The 20,554-nt window shown below is 43.7% G+C and overlaps 1 protein-coding gene across 1 annotated transcript in view; it reads right to left on the bottom strand.

The window, feature by feature from the left end:
* Positions 1–20,554, bottom strand: part of LOC147711933 (zona pellucida sperm-binding protein 2-like) — a 299,118-nt gene that overhangs the window by 46,396 nt on the left and 232,168 nt on the right. The window contains exon 15 of the mRNA XM_086920260.1: positions 12,323–12,458. Within this exon, the coding sequence (XP_086776386.1) occupies positions 12,323–12,458 (136 nt within the window). The remainder of the gene's footprint in view (positions 1–12,322; positions 12,459–20,554) is intronic.

Here is a 20,554-nt window from a genome sequence, read left to right as displayed (position 1 = left end):
TATTGGGAGGTAGGCCTTGCAGGAGTGAAAAACGATTTAAGGGGTTTTACACCACTCTGATTTGTAAAACTTAAAAGTAAATGCCCAACTTTTTAAATACTGGCAACTGATTTATTTTGCCAGGTTGAAATGGCACTATAAAACTACACATGCAGGCTGCAATGACATGCCGGAGACCTGTTTAAAAAAGGCTGGTTACGTGAGTGGCACAACGAGTGCTGCCAGCCGACTAGTAACATTTAATTTACAGGCCCTGAATACATGAGGTATCACTTTACTAGGGACTTACAAATAAATTAAATTTGCTAGTTGGGTGTAAGCCATGTTTAAAGACAAAAGCATACGCACTTTAGCACTTGCTTGCAGTGGTAAAGTGCACAGCCAGCAAAACAGGGTTCAGAAAACAGGAGTGTTAAGGCCAAAACGTTTGAGTATGACCCTGCAGAGAGGGCCAAGTCTTTTATTCACAATTAACATTTGATGTTACACTGCTGCACTTAGAGCTCTGACAGTGTCTCGTTTACAGAGTTAAGCAAAACAAAAGGGGATGATGGACAGAGCTATTGAGCAAATCAAAAACTCACCCCCAGTCAACTGATCTGGGTTTAATCCATCACGATTTTTTAGCTCACTCAGCCACCCCAGTTCAGACATGTCCATCATCCCCTTTTGTTTCGCTTTGTTCGCCCTAAGTTGGCAGGGTATGCTCAGACGTGAGTCCCTTTCTCTTGGCCACTGGATTCAAGATAGCCTGGCTGATGAGGATTATGAATCCGAAACCGGTCCCAGAATGCTTGTTTCCGGTCCAGGGAAGACATGGCTTGGAAGTTCGGGCTGGACTGTTCCCATGAGGCACATGGTCAGACTGATTTGCATATGGCCATGTCTGAACTGGTACAAGGAAAAAGTGGTCCGAGTTCATTAGAAGTAGTTTTGCAATTAATTTGTATTAATGTATATTTCAGAAACACCACATTTTATAGTTCAACTTAAATATGCTTGACGCGATAAGAGTAAGGTATGCAGTATTAAGAATTGAATTGTATTTATTCCACATACAAGTTTATTCGTTGTACCTCTAACTGCATAAATTTACTTAAAGGTCCACTGTATTTCATCAATGTAATTTTAAAAGCATTGCATAGTAGGTGCTCTCAGTGCAAAGAGAAAGGGGAGTGAAGGGTTTGTGAGGGACAAGGTAAAGGTGGTGTTACAATGTTGCATCACATTCAAATCATAACGCCTTTACAATTAAGGTAATAATGTTCCCACAATACATCACACACAGGTAAGATTCAATCTTTCTTTTTTTCTATGGTGTGTAGAATTTAGGCGTAGTCTACGTTTCGACCCCGAAAGCGTAAAAGGGTTAATTATCCCCATGTTGGGGTCTTCATCAGGACAGGAGAGAGAGCATAGAAATTGGCGGACGGTGATTCATGCGTCACGTCTAGGGCCTGGTTGTGCTCCTAATTGTTTTTCAAATTACCATCTTCTAATGTAGTGAAGGTCATTGGAAGTTCTTCATACATGTGTCTTCATCGTGCGCCACACATTCTTGATTGGAACTGCAGCGGACTGCTAGCGTCGCGTCCTCCAAGGTTGTCTGAACTGGGGTGGCTGAATGAGAAAGAATGGTGATGGATTCAACCCAGATCAGTTGACTGGGGGTGAGTGTTTGATTTGCTCAAACACTCCGTCCATCATCCCCTTTTGTTTCGGTTCGTTTACAGAATTGCCAGTCCACGTTTACACAGCTTTGACAGTGCACCGGCCTTCAATCCGCATTCAAACAACTCTGACAAAGTGAACTGTTACAGGACTCCTTGCACACTATCATTTCTCTGCTGCATATATGGCACAAGGAAGCATAGATTACTACTTATACATCACGTTAACTGAGCACGGCCAGTTCAACACTTCAACACATACACTAATAAAGCATGCTTTTACATAGCATTTCATACCAGCTCTCTGCCATTTCTAAGCACTGCAAATACAGTTATTACTAGCAACCAATTTTATGATACTCCAACAACCTCAGAAGGATAGAGCGCTGAGTGCCATGCAGGGTTCAAATTCATGATCGATAACACAGCATATCACAGCAGTAGTTGTTTTGCCCACTGAGCTATACTTCTGATGTACACTCACCAAAGGTAACTGAATGGCGTCGCCTAGCAACTAAATAAAAAAGCTAGGGAGAAGGCGGAAGGGAAAAACGCATTTGTGTTTAAGGCCATAACCCTCACCCCTGGGTGACATGCTTCATTGGGTTCCCTCTTGCACTGGGACTGCAAGGTACCCAATGTGGGCTACAACTCCCCCATAGGAAAGGAGCGTGAGGTCGTGTCATCCATTGTAGGGGAGAGTGAGGGGGCATAGTGCAAATAATAGAATTAAATGAGTTAAAACTACCTCCTGGTGGACAAGATTAATCTTTATTAATGTCTCCAGTGGATAGATCAAAATAAGCGAAGTGAAAATATGGAAATGGATATTCTCTTTTAGGATCAGGTCGACATGTTTCTGCCTTAATAGACTGCAAAGTTTCTTGGCATTCTTCAGGACCGTTCGCTATGTCACTCTGCTTAGATTGTGCAAAAAATTATTTTTAAATAGGTTGCCATACTTTTACTGGTATGGGAATACTCTGTGGTACCAGCTTTTAGTTAGGTCCACATTCAATTTGAGACTATTAGTTAACATCCACCTTCATAAGTCCTTTCGTATCAGGACCCTTGTATGCGGTCTCCTACCGCATTTCTGAAAGCTGAAGGCCGGATGACCAGATTTAAGAGCAATGTAAAGGAATAGCATTCAGAACAGCACATGTACTGTGCAGAAGGCGTGACAAGGATGGACAATGAATTTGTGAGTCCAGTGCCGATCTCACAGTGCAGATAAATGCGAGCGATGCATTTGGGTGATAAATAGAAGCAGGACTGAATTATGGACCTGGCCTTTATTTAGAAGCCTTGTATTCCAGCTTGAAGGAAAGTGTTATCTTGGAGATCGTGTCTTCTAAAACACTGAGCGCCTGGCCATAAATATCAAATATTTCTCAATGTCGGTATCACTGACCCATTTGATGCCTTGGTTCGATGTTATTGGTGCAGGGTATCTTCCCTGCAAGTGTTGATGTTTCTCTTTATTAACTTCTCAAAGTTGAAAACATTCCTAAAGTTACTATTGTGCTCCCACACGTCATAATTTACCTTGTAAATAATGATGCCTGCTCAGATATGTTTCTGCAGAGTTGGTCTTAAAACTTTCCCACCAGGCCACTCAATTAGCCACATTCAGTCCCTCCATTCAACACTATTGTTGGAGCCTTGCCTGCCATCACCACCCCACACAAAGCAGTGGTTCAAGGAAGAAAAGAGGTTCCTTGCATATAGCAACTTGCCTAGGAAGCAACACAAACAGTGCAGGCCTTTTTTTAAGCTTAAAGGCCTAATTGCATTTTATAAATAAGTGCGCTTTACGCAACGGAAGTGCGTGGGAGTAAAAGTAGAACAGACGCATAGGTGTGCACCTTAAAGGGAATAGAGGTCCAGGCCTCATATCGGAGATCCCTCCCATGTCCCCCACTTCCTTTAGAACAAATATCCAGTATTAGGTAAAATAGTGTCAAGATAGAGTAATGTAGATGGAAGTCTGGCTTACTAAGAACTTGGCACATTTAAACTTTAGTATCTTTTTAGCTGCCTTGAAATGGATTGGCAAAAGGGCTAAGAGATGGAATACACTTTTATTTGCAGGCAGAATCTTAGTTATCAAACTGATAATTATCCATAAATGGTTCGCAGTTGTACCAACTTTACTGAAGTTGCTCCTCGAGAATCAAACTCTTAAGCAATATTTTGCAGTCTGATCCTTCTTTGCCCGAGTACATTTGTACATTTATTTGCTTTCAGAGATCAAAGCATGCCCTTGCTTCCACAAGACTACTGCATATCAAAAAAGTAGTTTATGAATCAAATTAACGAATGACTCAAATTCAAACTAATGGCATTTATATATTGGTCCCACTGCAATTTGCCCAAAGCAGTTAGTACATTTATTTGAGGAAAGTTAACACCTTCATATTCAATTGTTTAAAATGATCCTGTATCTTTGTTGAAACCTCAAACATAAACACCACCAGAAATGTCAAGTTCTCTTCTTGAAACGATACATGACACATACAGTCTATAACAAGACCACTAATACCCAATTTTCCTTACACTATACAAGCACTAACAAGCCCACATTTTCAGTGTTTTAATAGGCAAATGCATGCAGAACAAGGCCATTAAAGTAAACCGGTAAGGGCACGTAAGACCGCAAGCACGATATAAATGCAACTACAAAAAAATACAATAGTGCTTTAGTTGCCAATTAATCCACGGTGCAACTCAATGAAAACACTCGACTGCAAACAGTGAGTGATGAAGACAGTGGCGGTGCGTCCATTGGGGGCTTTGGGGCGTTGCCCCACTAGCCATGGACGACCGCACTACATCAATACAAGCATTTGAGAATGTTTTCTCAAAGGCATTCTGTCTGGTTAAATTTGAGCGCACTGCACGCTACCGGCCGGGACAAGCCCGACAGAATCGGGCATGGTATATGGAAGTGGGCCGTGGTGGGTGGGGGCGGGGCTGCGGCAGAGTGACAGGCAGCGCACAGGCAGAGGGAGCAGTGTCGGAGAGTGAGACTCTGACTACGCATGTGGAATGAAGGAGTACTCACAATTTTGACTGGCCCGCGCATGCGCTGCAGTGGTAGACCTTCCCTCCCCCCCTCTTTAGCACAGGCACTGTCAGGCAGGGACCCGGGGGCCCGGTCTCTAAAAGGGCAGATAGTTTCCTGCTCGTAGCCCAATCCTGGTGCAGTGTTGCTGGTAACGCTGCACCAGGATTGGCTGCTGCAGCAGGATGGTGCCGCGTGTGGGTGTTGGCTGGCAGCTGAGGGGCTGCACTGTATGGCCAATCACCATATGGCTATATCCAGCCATATCGAGGTGATTGGCCATTTGAACGCTGTTTCGACGTCACCGCGCATGGCGCTCCAGAACACAACTACAACAAGTAAGTAGTAGTAAGTGAAAGTAGACTGTAGAACTAATTTAAACACAGTCAACGCGTGAGTGACCAGTTCCGCTGCTCCGCAGTTCGTAGTCGTTGTGGTGTGCTCCTGCTGCTGACCAGTGCAGTTGTGTTTTGTGCCCAGTCAGTGCCCAGTTGCTACGGCGGTCCGGACCACGTAAGTTTTTTATAGTGACTGTGCCCGTGCGTGCCGCTAGCCAAAGTGTCAGTGTGGCCCTCGCCTGAGTGTGGCTCGTCGGTGGCCCGTGGCCGTGTTTGCACTCTTGAACTGTTGATCTCAGGGGGGCTCGCGGGCAGGGTCAGGAGGGCAGCTTCGTTGAGTTGGGGGTGTTGGGGGGCTTACAGGCACGTCCTGAGCTTGAGTCGAGGAGCAGCGCTGCAGACCCCGGCTCTGTGGATTTAGCTGGAATAAGCAATGCACAGCACGGATTGTGCGCTCCGAGCAGAGCGTGGTTCCCGGGTTCGTGTCGTCATCGTTAGTTCAGAGAGAGAGATGCACCGACAGATCTCACTGCGAATGCTGGCTGCTCAAATTTTCGAATCACACTCGCATGTATTTCCACCAACACCTGAACACCCTTTAAGCACCGGGGACAAAAAGTGCAGGGGTTTCGGACCCGATATTCTTACTTTTGTTGGTGTGGCTGGGCTGGCATCTTTAGATTTGTGTGCAGTGATAGAAAAAACATGTATTTAATTTGAGCACAGTCATTCACAGAGTGTGATAACTTTGTGCGTGTTTAAAATGAAGCGATGCTTGCTCGGCCCAGATGTGTTTACATCAGCTAAGTTTTTGTATTAAATTGTGCTTTAAAAGACCATGGTTTCTGGTAGGCCAATTAACATGCAAGGCATTGTTTACGAATATATGGCAGTTTACGTACACGAGTCTCAGAGTTTTAAATGGACATAGAAAAGTGCAGGTGCTCACATTTCGATTACCCGTCTGCTACTGAGAAGTGCCACTCTCCCATTAAATGTATTGCATAAGTGCTGAGAAGTGCATACATAGAGTGTTAAATTACTCAGTAGTGCCTATTGTGACACGACCCCATGTTATTCCTTCAGTTCCTGTACATTGGTGGAATGGTCCGATGAATCAGCTTTTTAACACCAGGCCCTGCGCACAGAAACATTGAAATGGGTGGAATGTGTCCCTGTGTTATGCAACGTGCTCGTGTAAGCCGTTCCCTCGGGTTGGTTCTTTTGATGTGGTGAGCGCTGCCTATTATCAGACTCAGTGCCTTGAAGCCCTCAATATTATTGGCTGGGAGAGGATGGGTCATTACAGACCTGCTGACTTTGGAACTATGCAATCCGACTCGAGTCCCGGCATCATCTCAGCACTGTGATTCCAGGTAAATCGCTTTACCTTCCCTTGTTCACAAGATGAATGCGTCCCTGTATTATTTAACTGGTGCTTGTGTAAAGTGCTCCCTCTGGTATGTTTTCTCTTGCTGTGGTGAGCGATGGCTGTGCTCAGACTCAGTGTCTAGAATCCCTCGATGTTATTGGCTGGGAGAGGATGGGTCATTACAGAGCTGCTGACTTTGGAACTAGGCAGACAGGAGTCCTGGCGCTGGCTTAGCACCCTGTGATTCCAGGCAAATTGCTTCACCTTTCCTTGTTTTTTCAGTGGATGGACACTTCAGTAAAGGAGGCCTAAAAACCAACCAGACACATTAAAAGCAGGGGATGTACTGGACTAAGACCCCTCTTTGGATATTTTCCCCGGGGGAATCCTTTAAAATGTTACAGTGTCACAGAAGGCCTCGGATCAGAACCAGATACAATCAAGCAAAATAACATTCTAGAATGCTTCTATTTGACTGTGACCCAGTATTGGATGAAGAGCGCTAGATCTGCACTCTCTCTCACGCAGAATTACATACCAGAATCTCATTCTCCCCTAGCACCCGAGACTCTGCACACACACTGAGGCCACCTAGGACAAGTCCCTACACTGTAGCAGTCTAGCCCCGGTCCAAATTAAGATTTGATGAGTGCTGATGGAGTGCTTTCAGCATGCTTGTTGGAGCTCATCCTCGAACCCATACACCTCTGCCCTCTGACGTCATAACACCTAGGGGAATGAATGGGAGAGTGCTAGTAAATCCAGCTCTGACTCCCACTGACCCCTCGCATCACAGGGAGGGGCAGCGTGATGTCAGAAGTGGAGGAGGCATCACTACTTACTCCCTCGGGAATCTACAGGGCCTATGCCTTTAATTTACAGTCTTTAATTTAAAGCCTCGGACAGGCCCAGATACCGTTACAAGCAAGACACTCATGACACACTAGACACTCATGACACACACACTAGACACTCATGACACTCATGACACACACACTCCACCTCTCTTATGCTTTCACTGTGCACCAAACATTTGTAAAGCCAATAGGTTTGGCACTCACACTTGAGCACTGATAGCAATACAAAATACTTGCTGCAGTGCAAAACAATTAAAATAAGGGTTCCTTTGTGTACATAATGTACTAAGGAGAGAGATTTTAACATGGGGTGGCACGTACTTTTCTGAAATAAAATGGTCCCTCGTGTTCCAGGTCTCGCATTATTAAAGTTTGAGGTATTGGCATTGTAAATGACAATGCCTTTTATTCATTTGCATCTGTGGGTAAACAAGCGATTTGTACTTATAGTCCATGCTTATGAGAAGCAAGGCTGGCAGTCTCTTACTGCCAGCCTTGCTCATTGTAAGCAAGGACTATATGTTCAAAGTGCGTGATTATGCACGGATTGTAGGTTTTAAAAACAAATGAATAAAAGGCATTGCCATTTACAATGCCAATAGCTCAAACTTTAATAATGCGAGACCTATTGCATTGTAAATGCTTGTTTTTTAAATGTATTTACTTTTGGGGAAATCGCACCTGACTAAGTCATTTAAAAGAGTGACCATGTTTGATGTGTCTTTATCTACAATATGCTCAGCAACTTTCTGAAGAAGCAGGGGGAGTTCCTGGGAGAGCTGCTCGGGGAGAAATCTTCGGGGACGTGGTGGTCCTTTTTCCCCGGCAGCCGAGGAAGCTCCAGTTGGACTGTTCGAGATGCATCTAATGCATTATATGTTCCTTGAAGTTGAACCGAGGGAACAGGGATGATATGATGCACATGATCATCCCTGTTCCTGATGTGAAAGAGGTCAACCATTGCCCACAGCAATTTATTTCAAGCAGCAGAAATGCTCTCCAGTGAGTGCCACCGCCCCCTCCGCTGCCCTCATGTTTGTTTACGTGTTGGCACCAGCCCTGTCTCAGCAGACACAATCGGATAATACATCCAAGGCAAGCGGAACTTGAACTCTCTCCAGCGCCTTGCCTCGAATTAAATGTCTATTTAGGTTAAATTAAACGTTGACAAAAAACGCGAGCGCAAAACCGCACCAGTCACAGTGCCCGCTGCAGCCACCCATAAGTCTAACTTTTATTCTAGTGACTGTAATCATGTCTCTTCACTGTCTGAAGAGAAGAATGTGCATTGTTTGACTTTAACATAGTTTCATCCCTGTGCAGCCTTGGCTGAATGAATATCCTCATTCATTTGTCTGATTTTAATACTAGTGCATGGGCTGATGCGTCCTTTAATGCAGCCTGCAGAGCAGCATTATTATCCACGGATTAGCCTACCTTTAATATTTGTGATGGGCGCAATGTCCTCTCTTGACAATCTGAAGAGCAGAATACATATTATTGTTCTGTCTAAAATATTATTCATGACAGCGTTTTTCTGTGTGCCCTGCAGGGCTGCATTTATACCCAATGATTAGCCCAGCTTTTCTTTTACTATCTGGGCACACTACTGTCCCTTCGCATCCTGAAACATGATTTGCTATGCATTGTTTTGTTATTTATTGATAATACCCTTCCTGTGCAGCCATCATATAATTAATATCGATTGATGCATCTGACTTTATTTATAGTAAATGGGCATACCGCTCCAGTGCAACATTAAGCCTCATTGGTCACTCGAATATTCACGGCCCTCTACCACGAAGGGGCACCACGCCGGCCAGTGCAGCCCGAAGAGCGAATAACTATTCATGGTTTAGCCAACTTTATTCATGAAGGAGTGGGGCGTCCTGCACATCAGCGTTAATATGCATTGATTACAATAGCTTTCATTGGCTGGACACACTGATTTTCATACGAGAACATGTAATAATCATTGATTAGCCTTCAATATTAATGATGACGCACACTGTCCTAGTCATTCATCCAGGGTATCCTGCAGTACAACATTAATATTAATTGAATAGCTTGACTTTTAGTACTGATGACGAGGCCCAGTGTCAGCTGCAGCCAATGGGCAGCTTCGATATTCATCCTTGCATGAGTTTAAATGGATTATTAATGGAGGGGCCCTCCATTGCTTGCAGAGCCGCATTAATAATCATTCATCCATTAGTTTAACTTTTATATTGATGAAGAAGCAGTGTGTACTACAGCACAGCATGCAAGGCAGCATTATAATCATTCATTCATTAGCTTACATGTAAAATTAATAGAGGGGCGCACTGTTCACCCTTGCAGCTTGCAAAGCAGCATTAATATAGGCCTTTCATTAAGTTAAAGCCATTTGCTTTGCTATACAATACCATTACCAAAGCAAATGCCTTTAACTTAATCAAAGGCGCGACCTATTACATTTTTAATGCTTGGGTAACAGACTGATTGCAGTCCTTTAGTAAAAATATATCAGGCCCAAGCATGTACCTGATGCAGTTCACAAAATGCTGTAAATAGGTCAGTGAGTCACTGCATTTGTCAGAGAAATCATTTTGTCACTTGCAGTTCGTAAGTTAAAATCCTAACATACAACAGTTAGCTATTGAATACTGCAAGGTAAAAATGGTACCGTTATGTTTCACCCCCCCAGTCTTTGTTTGATTTACCCAATGTCTCAAAAATAAATTGTTATATTTTTATTTACAGCACCTGGTAAAAAAGCCTGACAACCTGAACCTGTTTAGTTGGTTCTTTTGTTTGCAGTTTAAATCAAATCAATCTTTGAGGTTCTCAGCATTGTATCTTGAAGTCTGTTATGAAGCTCTGTGGTTATACTGAATAAGCAGCTACCTATGTTATATGACAGCTCTTTAATAATGTAATACCTGCACTTACACAATTGCTTTATTAACCTTCTGGCTTTCTCGAATTTGCTTGAAAAAAAGCACCATTTTGCCACGATTTTTTCAAAATTTTCTCGGGGGGGAAACCCCCACGAACCCTCCTTAGGGGGTACGGGCTCGCTCGCTACGCTCGCTACGGTGCAGTATGATTATCAGTTTCCGCCCACCACTTTCAAATGTCACCAGCCGCCACTGGATGAAGACCTCATTGTGGCAGCCTTTAAGTGATTGAGAGTCTCAAACCAATGGTTGGAAGAGTCTGGTCAAAGGAAGCGAATGGCTGAAAGGGGCAGACAAAGCTTACTACGTATAATATAGCCAGTAAGTGTGACAACTGTGCTGTGGCACCAAAAGCGAGACCATTTTATGCTAGTAATGTAGATCCTTCGTGAAACTCCCCCTCGTAACTTCAGACTTGTTACCAAGTAAAGAATTCAGTTAATGCCAATAATCTTTCTTCTAACAGATTAGGAACATGAAAAATGCATTTTCCTGCACCGTGCTCTAGAAAAAGGCACAAAGTTGATAAGGTGCAACTTGAATCACTACCCTTCATTAGCACTTTTATGCCTCTTCTGTGGGGCGTTCAATCAGGTTCCTTCTAGTGACCACCCGATAGTGTTTCCTGAAGCAGGAATGGTTACAAGTCATGTGATCATTTGGTTGGCATTTAATTATGCGCTTGTACTCCCAGATGGTAAGGTGCACAATATTAATTCTGGAACTTTGGTCCCCTAAATACTCTTAAAATGATAATTCCTCTAAGACATGCATTACCTTTACACTCCATCTCAGTTTTGTACTCTTTACATCTGCTAGTTTAGACTACGTTCTAACCAGAACCAGCAAAACATGCTACAACACAGCTAAATCACTTATCACTCAGATTAACATTGAATTCTAGCATCTGACATTACCCGCTTATTCACATGAAATTCATAGTTATCATTCAACAATATGCATTTCAAAATGTACGTCCCGTTGACGTTCTTGAATTTAATATTTAGATGCTGCCGGCTCCAGATTAAAAGCAAGCTTTCCTCGCACATAGAAAACCGAGAGAAGGACTACCAGATAAAGAAAGGAGGAGGGGATGATTATTAAAGCATGTGAGCTGGTCAGGGGCACTCTAGGGATATCGATGTAAATTCATTGTAAAATGATTAACAGCCACATACTTCACATCTTAATCGGTGTCAAGATCCTCAAACCTGTGCACGCCTTTTCAACGATTGTTAGGACAACACCAATTTTACCTTCTCCGGTTTTATCCCCATTTAAAATCCTGGATGGCAATATTTTAGACTGGGTTCATCTGTTACCCATTGAATGCATCCAAGCTGAAGGGGGTCAATGCAAACATTTGTATTCGCATCTTAAATCAAAGCCTGGGTGATCAGTTCCAGATAAAAACACTCCTGTTCGTCCAATGGGAAGAACAGTAGCACCTACCTTTCCTCCTCAGCTCAATTCTCCCCACTTCAGTGTTATCTGCACCAATCAAGGCTTTGGGGTAAACTTTGTGGAGTGCGAGAAACTGAGGACACAATGATTTATGGAAATGTGCACCTGTGCATATTCCTAGGAGTGCTGAAGATGCACACGAACACATGCCTGTCCCTGCAACAGACTTGTGTGCAGCACAATACATCGTACTGGTCCTCAAAACGTATTAGTGCATATATCAACACAAAGTTTGAGTACCAAATGTATCCTGTTTATTGCTACAGTGCTCCGCTTTTCTGGAGAATCCAGAAACACGCAAGGGTGCAAGGCAGTTTTACACTTGTCCTGGAGTGTTGTCGACAGATTTACCTTCAATCGTAGGTGGGCGCTTTTCACAGCACACGCGTTCTCAGTTTTCTGCTTTTTCGGTGACTAAGCTAAGATCTTTAAACAGAATGGCGTCCCCCACAAAAACAGGTTGTATTGGAGGACAAGTGGACTATTTTATGAACTGATATTAGGATATATTTGGAGGCAAACTTGCCATGTACGTTCTATTGGAGGCAGCCTCTGACAATCAAATTGGTAATGGAGACACTGCTTTTTTCTTTATTAAAAAAAAAAAAAACATACCAGGCTTGAAAGGGCAGCATTTCCCGACATAAATGTAAAAGTCTTGACTTCAAATCTCTTTCTGTAGTTTGGATGTTGCACTTGGCGATCAACAGGGTGGAAAACAGTTTTTGAATTGTCATTCTGGTAGTCACACCTGGAAGAAAAAAAAAAAAAGAAACTACGTGAAGCTCGAGGTCTCGTGCAATGGTTTTAGGAACTATAGGTAAGAGCAATCTGTTTTGCTTCAAGTCAGCATTCAAACATATTGTGCAGATATTTAGGTCAGTATGTTTTTGCAATACTTACTCACATTACACTGGTTCGTCCCATATATATATATATATATATATATATATATATATATATGCTTTACAGTTCTATACAGCACATCAACCAACCCGTTACTGCAAATCTCCTCTGGAACACGGGACAAATCCATACAAGACAAAATACAATTAGTAAGACAAAGCTCATCTAAATCTTGAACAGCCGTCATTCATTAGAACACCATTTTAAACCAACAACCCTAAAGACACATTGTTTACTCTGGTATACTTCTGCCAAATGAGACTTTCCAAACTACAGAACTGAAACCTACATAAAGTTAGATGCAGAACACGTTTACGTCCTAACGTTCCGTCCGTCCTCAGGTGCGTGATAATTCTGTTAATGCAGCCTTGCCTACCTCCCTTTATTAATAAACCCCTCACTCACCGACCTAGTCGGTGACATGCTTCATCATCGGGGTCCACCCTGATAGCCGAGTGCCACCCGAGTGCCATCAGGGTGTGCTGCGACGCCTGGACTACAGTGGAGCTGGTATTTGTGTGTGTGAAGTGAACAAAACCTGCATCTGATTCTGATGCTTCAAGCGTTTCATCCAACAGTAGCAATGGCTCAAATGCTAGTACTACGAAACAGAAACCAAGAGGGGGTTACAGAGGTCAGAATCACTGGAAACCATTCAATCCACCGATATTCCAAGACCCTTATAAGCATCCACCACAGTTCCCAATGTACGGTTGGCAACCACCATTCCCACCACATTTCCAACCACCACCGTTTCAACAAAACCAATACCGCCCTCCTTTTTTAGGCAGAGGCAGGCGGGGAAAGGGAAGAAGACAAATGAACCAAGTACACTGGGAGGAAGATGAGCCTGTGAGCGGCCTGACCAGGAGCAACGCAGGACCAAGCAACATGAGGACCTAGTTACTAACTTCTCCTCTAGAACACTATCAGAAACAGAAATGTGTGTACTAAACAAAGCTTTAGGTTTTGTTCCCACCGCACGCCTTGACAAGTTCCAATTGCATTGCGAACTAGCAACTTTCTTTAGAAAATTGAGACTTAAAGCTTTCTTTGAAAAACAAGGACCCAATGTGGCTACCAACAATCAGAATGAGAGTGGACTTAAAAAGAAATCTTTGATACCACAGACCCATGCAGTCCCGGTAGAAGTAATAACGTTCGAGCAGGCAGTCTACAATGATGTAGAGAAAATGAGTAACACTTCAGTTTCAAAACCTGAGCCGAGCTGAATGCAATGCTCTACGAGATCTCCACAGCTGCGACACCATAACAATAAAACCTGCCGACAAGGGGGGTGGACTCGTAGTGATGGACACCAGTGCATATCGCGAGGAGTGTCTGCGCCTACTGGGTGATATAAAGAACTACCAGATCCTACATTCGGATCCCACTATGGAACTGCAATCAGAAATAAAAGGATTAGTTGAAACCGCAGAAGTACTGGGCAAGATCTCCAAACAGGAGGCAGAGTACCTATGTGACACCAAAGGCAAGATACCGTATTTCTACACCCTGCCTAAAATGCACAAAGGGAAACTACCACCACCAGGCCGCCCTATTGTCTCGGGCATCGGGTCACTACTTGAACCGTTGTCAAGATTTTGTGACTTCTTTCTAAAAACCATCGTACAAAAAGCATCTACCTATTTACAGGACACTAAAAGTCTCTTGAATCTTCTACAGGAAATCACCGTGGATGATAACACTGTCTTAATCAGCTTTGATGTAGAGAGTCTATACACAAGCATACCTCAAGATGACACGCTAAGGGTTTTGGAGAATACCCTAGGAAACATGGACTGGACATTCAACACACCCAGAGCCTTCATCATAGAGTGTGCCAAGTTAGCACTCAAACGCAACTACTTTGAATTTGAGAGAGTTCTATTCCTCCAAACTGGGGGCACTTCTATGGGCAGTGTTTTTGCCCCTAGTGTGGCGGGTCTCTATGTCTATGACTTCGAACTCAAGTTCATTTTGAGCAACCTCAACCCTTTCAGAGACCACCTAAAATTCTGGAAACGCTATATTGATGATGTCCTTGCCATCTGGCAAGGACCACTGGACCAACTCATTGAATTTACTACCTGGATCAATACGTGCGACCAGAAACTTAAATTCACCCACTGTTTCAGTGAGAAAGAAATAGTGTTTCTTGATGTGGTGATTACCAAGGAGAACGATCATTTGGAGACCAGAACATTTGACAAGCCTACTGCTAAAAATAACTTGCTAAAGTTCGAGTTTTCATCCGCGCCCACTCAAAGAAAATCTTCCCTATGGACAATTTTTAAGGCTGAGGCGCAATTGCAGCAAACTAACGGAGTATAAAAACAAGCCTCTGACCTAACTGAGGAACTCCAAGTCCGTGGGTATCCTGCGAAAATTATAAACACAAGCCAGAAACAAGCCAGGAACCAACCAAGAGAGGCTCTTTTAGAGACAAAAACAGCTACAGAAAATAAGATACCACTTACCTGTGTGACCACTTTTAACGTGGTCTCCAACCAAGTGTCCAAAAGCATCAAAAAACATTGGTCCATTCTCAGCACTGGCAATCTTCATTGGGAGAAGCCCCTCTTTTCCTACAAAAAATCAGCTAGCCTCAAAGACTCATTGCTCAATACTAGACCAAAATTAAAAGAGCGTGTTGACAATCAATCACTCACAAAGGCTTGGGGTCTACCTGATGTTACAGGACATTTTCGTTGTGGCAACTGCAGCGTATGTCATTTAACAAGTAACACAAAAACCTTGAACATCGAGACTGGCAAAATATGGAAGCAGCAATCTCACACGAACTGCAATAGCTGCAATGTGGTTTATCTGATTGAGTGTACATGTAACAAACGTTACGTGGGGATGACAACGAGGAAAGTAAAGCAAAGAATCTGCGAGCATCGCAGCACCATTCTCTGCAGAAAAAACACAACTAAACTGACAGATCACTTCCTTGAATCGAACCACACACCTAATGACATGAGGTGGACTGTTATCGAACAAGTCACTGCTGGACCTAACATTCAGAAACGGCTCTACGAGAAAGAACAGAGATGGATATACAGATTATCCACACATGTCACAGGATTGAATGACCATATTCCTTGGGCGAACATTCTCTGAATATGCCACAGTCAATATGAACCTTCTCTCTAACCTGTGCTCTGTCGGATAAATTGGTTGACTACTGAATGATAACACTAATGGCAGTATTACATACGTGCCTTTACCTATCAAAAGCCCCCCTTTGTTTATCTTCCCTAAAAGTAAATCACTTGTAATCCTCTATGGGGTTTAAGACTTTGTTCCGCTTCCAATTCCAATTCGTATAGCTATTTTCTGTTCCCAGACCAACGTTGCTTAGCAACACCAGGAACATAATCCAATCCCTACCGTCCTCCATTTCCATTGACGCGACGCGAATAAGTTATCACGTATTTGCGTGCCTCCGCCCACCCCGGAAGCAATGCTGGTGCTATATCCCTGCCGGCTGCTTCAGAACGCGAGCGGGGAGGCACAGAGAGGCGAGTAGGTACATATTAACCTAACCTCTACTTAACTGTAAGTAACATCACCGCTCAGAGTCCGTTTCAGGACCGTTATTTCGGTCTCGGTTTCATGAGCCTGTCCCTTGACAGAAGTCTCCTCTCATTTCCTCTTTGCAGAATATGGCATTTTGAGCTTAAATACCTTCCCTCCACCCCGTGAAGCCTAAAAGACCCGAAATAGGAGTAAGCCCCGATTCCTTTTTCGGTCTATGTATGTGTGATGTATGTATGCGTAGCGTGATTGTATGTTTGATGGGACAAACATTTCGCGTCGTTATTTACTCACTTTAATTGAAATCGTGAGCAGTCGAGTCATGCACACGGAAGTGCTGAGTGCTTTCGACTGTTTAAAATTAACGACCTATCGAACACTGGGCACACCACAATTACTAGAGTGTCAGCTTGAGTCAAAGTTTAAAATGTAGATATTCCACGTCGTTATCTCACGCTAATGGAATTGTGAGCAGTCTAATCACGCACTAGTGACTGCTGAATGCTTTCGAATGTTGGAATAACGACCTAGTGATCACTGAGCACAACACCATTGATAGAGTGTGCCAGCTCTAGTGATAGACAGACACTATCTATCACATTAAGCTCTGAATGGGATGCACCATATACCAACAGACACGTGAGAACCAGCATGGCACTTCGTAACAGGCTTGTATTAATTATACTTGTGACCTTTTGCCTCTTTCTCCCACCAGGTCTTTTTGCTTTTAGCTCGACTATTTTGTTTTTGAGCTCTCTTTTTTCACTTTGACAGATTTTGTCAGTAGTGTACAGGAATCTAGGGAGCGGCAGGACGTTAGTGTGCCCTGACCACCCATTTTCCTCTGGTCCTGACAAACCCGGTACCTTCCATCCTACGGGTTGAAACATTTAGACCTCACACATAAGTGATACACACGGTCATAATACACCTAATTGTATCCACACACTTAATTTTAATATTGTCCAGTACCTTGCAAATAAATTTCACACAAGTATACCAGGACAATTTTTAACACCTTTTTTCACTTCACACACACAAATACCAGCTCCACTGTAGTCCAGGTGTCGCAGCACACCCTGATGGCACTCGGCTTTCAGGGTGGACCCCGATGATGAAGCATGTCACCGACTAGGTCGGTGAGTGAGGGGTTTATTAATAAAGGAAGGACTCTTCTTTTTTCAGTCATCCCACTCAGACCGCTTCATCTAAGCAGCCTCTGATGGTTCTCTTCTTTTGTTTATTACTGATACCCAGGGGACTAGGAGTACTCTCCATTCACGTTTGTGAATGAAATCCCACTCTCTTTTGTTTAACTATGCCTTGCCTACCTCGCCACCTAAATCAGTACTTGGTCACAGAAGACCCTATTAGTGTATACACTGTCTGGTAAAAGAGTTCCTATATTTCCTCTAATATAGACAGTTGGTCATTAATTTTATATAATAATTGTTAACATCCTGCCATGGCAACCAATTACTTGTACCATTCATCCATCCCAAGAGGGGCCTTGGATTGCCAATACCGAAGAATACATAAAGTAGTAACAGATCGGGCCGGTGCAAAACATCTAGTCAGGGGGCAGTCATTCCCCCATGCAATGATCATTTCTCATACTGCTTAGCAGTATCTAGCTATTGAGGGTAAAAACCAAAGTGAGTGGAAGGAATCAACCCTCCCAGTTGGTCAGAGCGGAGATTAAACTGGCAAGGACTCAATGGGGACCATTCCCACCTATGTGAAAACGTGGAGGCTGTTTTAGTCTTGTATCCCATAACCCTGCTCCTTGGTATCCCACCAGCCTGTTCCATTTTTCTGTTATCTATGTCTAGCCTTTCTTTCCCACTTTGCCGTAGCAGTTGTGCTGAAGAGACCAAGGATAGTGAACCTATATTGGTGCAAATAGCCCAGGGATTACCTTTCACCATTGTCCCCACTGAGGAACTAAGTTGTGTGTTGGGGGAGGGGAAGTTAAACATATGGTACTGAAGTTATAGCAGATTTCAAGCAGGTGTTTCACTGGAGGTACCACATTTTCTGGTTGTCCGGTAGTTTGAATTCGGTCTGAATATCTGAAAGTGTGGAGTCTGTCGAATATTGGATCTTTAATTTGCTGTACTGCAGCTTCCACCCAGATGTCCCAGTAAATCTGAAGCTTCCTATCCCTATTTTGGCATTTGAACACATCAGGGCATCTGCATGCCTATAACTGGGTAAATTAAGTAATCTATGCTTTGCTATCCAGCCATGTTTCATCGATTTCAATACTGAATTGAGTGGTGTGACAAAGCCAGAAACCTCTCCCTATAAAATGCAAAGCATAGGTTGTGCTAGGCAATTTACATTAGTCTCCAATGCTAAGGGGGCCAGTTGCATCCACCACGTAATACGAATATATATGAGGCAGTCATACCACCCACTGTGGTCACGGTCTAAACTTTCCCCATCATAAGGCTGCACTTTCCCTTTTTCAAGATAAATAGTAGGATGGTACAATCAAATGTTCCTTATTAAGGATTACAGTAACACCATGGGTACCATGCCAGACACATAGTTAAGTTGGGAAGAAATAATCACACACTTCACTCACTTTTAAAGTTAAAAGGCTGTTTTATTTACAATTGGCAGAGTACTAAGCCCTTCGGCTGAGCCACACAAGCTACTCTATCAACTGGGTGAACAAAAAGTTCTAAACCAACTCGCCTCCCCAAGTAACTCTCACCCTGCAAACACTTCTGAACAGCACACAACGTTTGAAAAACCAAGAGTCCTTGTGGCCCTTGCAAGGGAACCCTCCCCCAGCCCCTCCATTAACCATCTTCTCAAGACTGCCTCTTGGACCCTCCTCCTTGCTCCAAATCTAGGCTCCATTGTTCGTTGCTTGTTCTTGCACATCTTTCCCCCAATCAGTTGAAAAGTGCGCCTTCCTCTGCTTGGCCTTCCGACAATACACAAAATCAGCACCATAACAATAAAGCACTCCTTCCCAATCCACAACATGTACCAGGATGGGCGGTGGGCCTCAGCTCAGCAGCAGGTGCAAAGAATCATTTTCACAATATGCCCTGATGCAATGTGGGTGGACTTCTATGCGCCACGTCCCTAAGTCATTCCCTCCTCTTACTCCCAGCACCTCTGGGCGCTCTGTGCTGCCTGTACTTGGGGTCATAACTGGGAGGAAAGTATCACCATGCTCGGCTTGCTTTGAGTGCCAAAGGGTGCTTTGTTTACAAATGGCAAGCAGAGTGCCTAACCCTTGTGCTGAGCCGCATAATCAACTGGGATACAAAATGTTCTAAACCAACCCTCCACCCCCAACTCCCACCCCAGAAACACTTCTGAACTGCATCCAACCTTTCAAATGCCATGATACCTTGTGGCCCTTACACTAGAAACCACATTAACTATCTTGTGAAGCCTACACACTCCTGTAACAGGCCTTCATCTTTGCCCCAGATCTTGACTCCATTGTTCTTTTCTTGTTCTTACACACCCCTTTCAACCCCCCACCATTCAGCTGAACAGTGTGCCTTCCTTTACCACTATAATGCACCTCCCCCCAAAGTGTCATTTGTTCCTCCAGACACAGAGCTTCTTACGGTCTTTCATCCACTCTTCCAATGATTTAATCAGCCCTTCCAAATACAGGCCATTGCCCTGCTTAGGCAAGTGGTCCCCAATGTCCCTGAACAAAGTTGTGGCATCAAAAAGATTGCTCTGATGCACGGTCACCTGCACCCCCCTCGCTTGCAGACACCGGTCATCTCTCTATTCAGTTCATTTCTAACTATCGCAGCAGGTCACATCACATCCCTCCGCCCACCAAGGCAATAGCAGAGTACATAAAACCTCTGGTGAAACCCAGCTGACATTCAGCATGTCCAAGTCCCACTTCATGCACTGCAGCAGCTCCAGCCCAGAGCATTGCACCATATCATTCTTCCCCAGATGAATCACAAAGATCAGGCTTGCCCCCCTTTGCCATGTTCTTCAACAAGGGCTTACCCCCGGGGTGTTGCTTTAGCGGGAGTGGGTTTACACAACCCCAACAGATGAATTTTTTAATAGTTTGGTACAGGAGGTTTCAGTCTGGTATGGTAAAGTGTTTGTTCTATTTCACAGGAATTTTTAAATACTAAAAAAATAGACCATTTTGAGGTTACAACTTTTGTTTCCTAACAAAATACTGTATTTGAACTAACCCTCACAATCCGCACTCCTTCCCATTTCCACTGGCTCTTAAATCTCCCTCATGTGCTGCTTCTTATAGAACACATGACAGCTTGATTGTTACAAAGTCAAATTCACACCACCCAGATTCTTGCTGACCAAGCTACGCCCCTGGTTACACCCAATAAGGCAAAACCAAACACCATGGAACCATCCTTTTCCAGCCAC

The sequence above is a fragment of the Lissotriton vulgaris genome, chromosome 5 (assembly GCF_964263255.1).
Source record: "Lissotriton vulgaris chromosome 5, aLisVul1.2, whole genome shotgun sequence".
Lineage (NCBI taxonomy): Eukaryota > Metazoa > Chordata > Amphibia > Caudata > Salamandridae > Lissotriton > Lissotriton vulgaris.
The sequence above is the reverse complement of the archived record's forward strand: the minus strand, read 5'-3'. Positions and strand labels throughout refer to the sequence as shown.